At 41.7% G+C, this 6,947-nt stretch overlaps 2 protein-coding genes across 2 annotated transcripts; both read right to left on the bottom strand.

The window, feature by feature from the left end:
• Positions 1 to 592: 592 nt before the first annotated feature.
• LOC118755191 lies at positions 593 to 2,261 on the bottom strand. The gene is made up of 2 exons (XM_036490042.1): positions 1,442 to 2,261; positions 593 to 1,245 (listed from the first exon to the last, which is right to left on the bottom strand). Exons 1-2 carry the CDS (start codon positions 2,259 to 2,261, stop codon positions 593 to 595), a joined length of 1,473 nt encoding a protein of 490 aa, XP_036345935.1.
• Positions 2,262 to 2,288: 27 nt separating this feature from the next.
• Positions 2,289 to 2,948, bottom strand: LOC118755190. Its single transcript, XM_036490041.1, has one exon. It carries the CDS (start codon positions 2,946 to 2,948, stop codon positions 2,289 to 2,291), a length of 660 nt encoding a protein of 219 aa, XP_036345934.1.
• Between the last annotated feature and the right edge of the window lie 3,999 nt (positions 2,949 to 6,947).

Below are 6,947 nucleotides of genomic sequence, written 5' to 3'. Positions count from 1 at the left end.
TTAAGCCTAGAATATCGAAAATTCGGGCAACAACAGAAAGTATTGAGCGTCTTGTACACGGTTCATTGATTTCAACGTGGTAGCTGAATACAAAATTATCACGATTCGGTTGCCATGCGATACCTAATGCCTTTGTAACCTCATGGTCACCCAATTCAATAAACACTTCGTTTTCGGATGTGGGAGTAATCTCTCTACAATTGCTGCTAAATTTGGTGAGCTGCAGTCCGGCCTTCCGCAGCAATTTAACTAGTTCATTCTTTTTGTATTGCAATTCTTCTATTTGTTCAGCTCCCGTCAAGAGATCATCCACATAGAGATCATTGCGTAGCGTGTTAGCTCCAATGGGAAATTCGTCTTGATGCAAATCAGCGATATGATGAAGTGCTCTAATTGCAAGGAAGGGTGCAGCCGACATTCCGTACGTCACAGTATTTAACGTGTATGTTTCAGTTGGGCTGGTTGGCGCAGATCGCCAGAATATTAATTGAAACAGTCTATCTTGCTCGCTGACGACGAATTAGCGATACATCTTGGCTATATCGCCCGTGAGAGCAAACCTATTCAAACGAAACGAAAGAAGCGTTATAATTTAGTCTTGTTGAATGGTTGGCCCCACCATAAGCAATTCGTTTAATGACTGTCCTGATGTTGTTTTCGCAGAGGCGTCAAAGACAACGCGAAGTTTTGTTGTTAAACTCTGCGGTCGCAAAATGCAATGATGAGGTATGTAAAAGTGAGGTTTCATTAAGTTGACATTTTGTGCGAGTGACATATGACCCAGTGAGATATACTCGTTCATGAACTCGGAGTATAGATTCTTGAGTTGTTCATCCCGGCCAAATCTTCTCTCGAGCATTTTGAAACGTTTGCTCGCGTTGTCAAATGAGTTGCCAAGAGCATTTGGCATTGTTTTAAAAGGAAGCCTTACTTGTAGACGGCCGTCCTTCTGCACTCTTACTGTGTTGACGAAATGTTCTTCGCACATTTGTTCTTCGTCAGTAAATTTTGCTGGTTTAGTGATACAGTCTTCAACTTCCCAAAATTTTTTAACAAGTTGTTCAAGACTGCTAGCTTCTTGAACTACATTACACTGCTGCGCCTTACTGATATCAACACTCCCAATACTTCCGCCAACAATCCACCCGTACGCAGAGTTAAGCAAGCAGGGCATATTTGGACCCAGGTTGTATTTACCTTCTCGCATTGCCTCAAAAAATCCCATAGTGTTGATCAAAATATCCACTTTGGTAGATAAATAAAATTGTGGATCAGCAAGAGTTATTCCAGGAGGTAAGCACCATTCTGAGGTGTCAATTGTTTCTTGAGGTTGGTTTTCTGCAAATCTTTTTTATTACCGAAAATGTAGAAGACCACTCAAACTCTGAGCAGCGAGACCTTAACGTTGCAAATACGTTGTGACTAATCTTTTGGCGTATACCTGCGATACCGCTCACTTCTTGTTGTACGCGACGCTTTTCAAGCTGCAACAGTTTTGCTGTTTCCTCTGTAATGAAACTAATTTCAGAACATGAATCTAATAATGCGCGAACTAAGTGTAGTTGACCAAATTTGTCTCTAATTTGGACTATTGCAGTTGGGATTATGCCCTTTTTAATAGTGCGTGACACCAACAAGGCGCTTGATTGGGGCATAGCATTATTCGAGTCTTGGACCTTTGATGGAGCGGTAGAAACGGGCATTCGTAAATTGGCACCTTGCGTAAAATTGTGTAGAAGTGTGTGATGAACTGATTGACAAATTTTGCATCTAGATTTTGATTGGCATTCTTTCATGCAGTGCGTCTTTCGTAGACAGTTGAAGCATATGCCAGCCTTGCGTACATAATCGATTCGTTGCTGCAAGGATAACTCCTTGAATTTATTGCAGCTGCTGATATAGTGCGACGGTGAGTTGCAATACACACAGTTCGCATTAGTGGTCACAAACGTCTTTGAAGTTGATGCCTGTTTAACCTTGGGCTTTGCGCCACGCTGATCTGACTGATGATCGCCTTGGCTCTCAAGATATTGACATCGACGGTTTAGAGTGTTGCAACAATCCTCCCATGAGGACAGTTTATCGAAACCTTGCTGCTCGTTGTACTTCGCTTTGGTTTGGGCGTCGACCTTCGAAAGCAGTATGTGTATCATTATGTTGTTCATGATTTCTTCGGCCGACCCTATGGAAAGAAGAGATCCACGTATAGCGGATGCATTATCGACGAGTTTCTGTAGCGTCGTCGCCTCGGGTTGTGTCATCGTTGGTAACGCAAAAAGACTTGAAATTCAATCTAAAAAGATGAGTACGTCGTTGTCGTATCGAGCGTCCAATCGTTCCCACGCCTTGGAGTAGTTATCTTCAGTTATCTGAAAGGACTGCACAACTTCTAGTGCGGGTCCAGACAAACAGTTCAATAAATAATTGAATTTATCTATTGTCGCAATGTATGGGTCATTGTGTATTAAGTTTGCAAACGTGCTTTTGAACCGTTTGAAGGTTGCATACTTGCCGTCAAAGCTTGGCAGCTTCAACTTAGGCAAACGGTTATGGTGTGCAGCTCCAGCAGTCATATTAGTATTTATAAAGGAGCTTTCTGCCATGGGTGGTGCACTAGGACGACGCTTTGCTTGTAATAAAGCCATGATTTTCACCTTTGCGGCGATAAACAATTCTTCTTGTGATGCTCGTGCAGTGTCGGTGCTTTGCAAATTCTCAATCTGCGTTTGAATTTGGCATAATTGACGATAGTGCGAATCTAAAATTTGAAGTCTGCATTCGAGTACTCTTGCGTCCTCCTTGTCACCATCAGAATTTACCTTGTCGTGGAGATTAGTTATATGGCGCTCGAATACATTTCGTTGCGTTCTGAGTAGAACTAGTTTTGCTTCTACTTTGGAGTGATCGTTGCCTGCACTGGCATGCGTAACCTCATCTTCCTCGCCCATATTTAATAAATGTTCAACAAACGAAATTACTAACTCTGTTAATTCGCTCCAGTTAAGCGACAACGGTGCGTAACGCAAGGCAATTCAAGAGAAGCGTTGACAAAGGTGCGAGAGTAAAAAATGCCGTTGATAATACAGATGTACGTATATATAAGCATATACTCACAAGTAAATAGACGAATTGACTATAATGTAAATGGTATGCAAATTTGTGGTATGTATATACTTATACTTGCAATGTTATGTACTCAGTAGTGTGCACATAAATTTTCATTAGCACATGCTCCACCTATATACATATGTGACAGTACGGTACCTATGTATATGGTTGCTGGGACCCTTTGACTTTCACTTGCTCCAACGATTCCAGGCTTGGTAGCTGATGTTGAAGTGGTGTGAAAAAAATGATGTCTCGATTGGTGTGAGTTGGCGCAACTAATCCAATCGAACCTTTGCGATATTGCGGTGCACAGGTGTGTCCTGTCACGGTCGCCACTAAATGTTGCTCGACAACAAGTTAATTTGTGTGAATATGATTTTTACGGCTAGCGTACAATAAAAAATCCTCAGCTGACATCCGTCTTCGATCAATACCTTTTGCGAAGTGAAGTCCAAAGCAAAAAGCACAATATATTCTCAGTACACTTAAACCAATTTTACATATGTACATACAAAGTTTGGAGAGCAAGACTAAGGTTACCAGATTGTAAATAATACCAAATATACAATTTAATTGTAATTCAATTGAAATTCATAATAGATAAAAGTATATATAACGCCGCTAATGCCAGAATGAGTACTCAGTATCGATACGAAAGTCTGAAATTTCGAACCCTAGATGTGCTGAATTGTCGGTTACTAATACGCGGTAACCAGTTCTTGAAAAAAGAAGTTCGGAACATTACACTGGCCACACACGACGAACATATGTGGGGGCAAGGTCGCCAACAAGCACCCAGTCGTTTGCCGCAGACGGTGAGCGGTTCATATGTGATTTTGTTGTAATAGCATAAAGATGGATAGCACGAAGGCGGATGATTTAATTGCAATGTTTTGACTTAGCTTTTTTATTATTATTATTAGTTTAGTTTGGTAAACAGATGTCCATAGTACACTTGAGATATGGAGGGAACACTTTTCAATGCTTTTAAATGGCGAAACAGATGGCGCCTTTGATGAATTAGAACCCGAACCAATGTATAGGGACGAAGCTCACGTCCCTCAACTGGACCAAGACGAGGTGAGAACAGCAATAAAGCGGCTTAAGAACAACAAAGCCCCCAGAGCCGACGGTATACCGGCTGAGCTGTTCAAAGCCGGTGGCGAAGAGTTGGTGGGGCGTATGTACCAGCTTTTAAGCACAATTTGGTCTGATGAATACATGCCCGAAGAATGGAATCTCAGTGTACTTTGCCCAATCCACAAGAAGGGAGATCCCGCCGTTTTCGCCAATTATCGCGGAATAAGCCTTCTTAATATTGCATACAAGGTCCTGTCGACGATACTGTGTGAAAGACTGAAGCCGTTCACGAACCAGCTGATTGGACCTTATCAGTGTGGCTTCAGACCTGGTAAGTCCACCATTGACCAGATTTTCACAGCACTTCAAATCCTGGAGAAGACACTAGATAAGCAAATCGACACACACCATCTTTTTGTTGACTTTAAAGCTGCTTTTGATAGCACGAAGAGGAGCTGCCTGTACGACGCCATGTCCAAATTTGGGATCCCCGCAAAACTAATACGGCTATGTAGAGTGACGTTGAGCACAACCTTCAGCTCCGTCCAAATTGGGAAGGACCTCTCCGCGCCGTTAGAGACCAAACGAGGTTTTAGACAAGGCGATTCACTCTCGTGCGACTTTTTCAATCTGATGCTGAAAAGCGTAATAAGAGCTGCCAATCTGAATCGCAGCGGCACCATATATAGCAAAAGAACGATGCTGCTGGCGTATGCAGATGATATCGATATCCTAGGTCTGAAACAAAGGGACCTAACCGCAGCATTTTGCAGTTTAGAAAAAGGAGCTAAAGAGGTTGGTCTAGCGGCGAACGAGGGAAAGACAAAGTACCTCCTGGCAACATATAAAGAGTCCACGCGCTACGGGACACACGTCACTGTTGGCAGATATAACTTTGAAGTAGTGAAGGACTTTGTCTACCTAGGATCCAGCATAAACACCACCAACAATGTCAGCCTGGAGATCAAGCGAAGAATAACTCTTGCCAACAGGTGCTACCTTGGGCTCGGTAGGCAATTGAAAAGCAGAGCCCTCTCTCGACGAACGCTCTACAAATCTCTCATCATGCCCGTCCTTTTATATGCCGCAGAATCTTGGACGATGTCGAGCAAAGATGAGAAGGCTTTGGGGGCTTTCGAGAGAACTATTCTACGCAAAATCTACGGCCCTGTTTTCGTGGATGGCGGATATCGGAGAAGATGGAATGAGGAACTGTATGAGCTTTTTAACGACATGGACATAGTAAAGCGCATAAAAATACAGCGATTGCGTTGGCTTGGACATGTTGTACGCATGGATGACGACTCTCCGGTGAAAAGATCATTCGACTCCGCACCCATGGGTGGACAACGAAAGCAGGGCCGCCCACGAACGCATTGGAAGGACCAAGTGCAGAAGGACCTGTCTGCGCTCGGGATAACCAACTGGCGCAAATTCGCGCAGGAGAGAAGCAATTGGAAAAGCTTTTTGGTCTCGGCTCAAACCGACAAACGGTTGTTGTGCCAAATAAGAAGAAGAAGGAGATTAGTTTAGTTTATTCTTAGCCAATTAATACAAAAAATTCTTATAGGCTAAGTGGAGGAACACCTAAAGAATACGGACTCTTGAGCCAGGGAAAAAAGTGGGTGTGGCCCGCCCCTTTTCCGGGTTTTAACGGCATATTTTTTTTTTGTGCAAATTGACAGGGGCGGCGATAGGGGGGGGCTAAACGTGGAATTTTCCCCATTTTCAAAAGTTTGTTTCGAAAACTATTGAACCGATTTTCTAAATATGGACACAGTTGGAAAGGTGATTGAAGGGCCTTTCAATCGATATATATATCTATGTATATAATGTATACACATTGAGAGAAAAAGTAAAAAACGAAATTATGGCAATTTTTTTTATAAAAATGTGTTTTTCTTTAAAAAATACGTAATTAACTATATTAACAGATATGTTTATCAGAAAGACCACAAAAATACCGTTAATTTGATATATGCCTTGTAGCAAAAATTCTTGTGGATATCATATTTGACTAAATATATATAAAAAATATAGTTTTATATGAAAAAGGAAAAGCGATTGAGTTGTAGAATTAAATGGATAATTAATCAAGCTACGCTATCCACAGTATTTTTGGGTAGAATTCCTTTCTGCGTAGGCGGCCTTCGGCCGCGCTTAGGGACTATAACCCTCACAACGTAGAATTCTTTTTTCTGTGTTGCCAAATATAAGGGGCTGAACACCTTTTGCAGAGATCACCTGTCTGCGTAGGCGGCCTCTGGCCGCGCTTAGGGATTATAACCCTCACAACGTAGAATTCTCCTTTCTGTGTTGCCACAGAAAAGGGGCAGAACACCTTTTCCAGAGAACAGCTTTTTGCGTGGAACTCTCCTTTCTGCGTGCGAAGAAAAGGAATAGAAATCCCCTTTTCACAAAAGTATTTTTCTTGTGCATTATTTAGGGGTTTTTAAAGTTGAAATACAAATTGTATTAATAGAGTGGCAGCACCAGTTTTCCTCCATCTTATTTATATTAACTACACCAGACTTTACTTTTTCTCAAAATATGTTGCAATTATATTGTTACGATTATCCTTGAACCCTCGTCCGGATTTCCCAAATCCTCCGGTTCCTATCGCTGGATTGTTAAATAAAGGCTAACGATGACCAAATGGTAGTACAATTAACTTTATTGTACAACAAACAATTTTACAATACTTGCTAATACAGTAAAAACACTACAATACTTGTTAAAGCAATTACAACGCTTTACTA

Source organism: Rhagoletis pomonella, unplaced genomic scaffold, assembly GCF_013731165.1.
Source record: "Rhagoletis pomonella isolate Grant_MI unplaced genomic scaffold, Rhpom_1.0 Rhpom_scaffold_05589, whole genome shotgun sequence".
NCBI classification, from domain to species: domain Eukaryota; kingdom Metazoa; phylum Arthropoda; class Insecta; order Diptera; family Tephritidae; genus Rhagoletis; species Rhagoletis pomonella.
The sequence above is the reverse complement of the archived record's forward strand: the minus strand, read 5'-3'. Positions and strand labels throughout refer to the sequence as shown.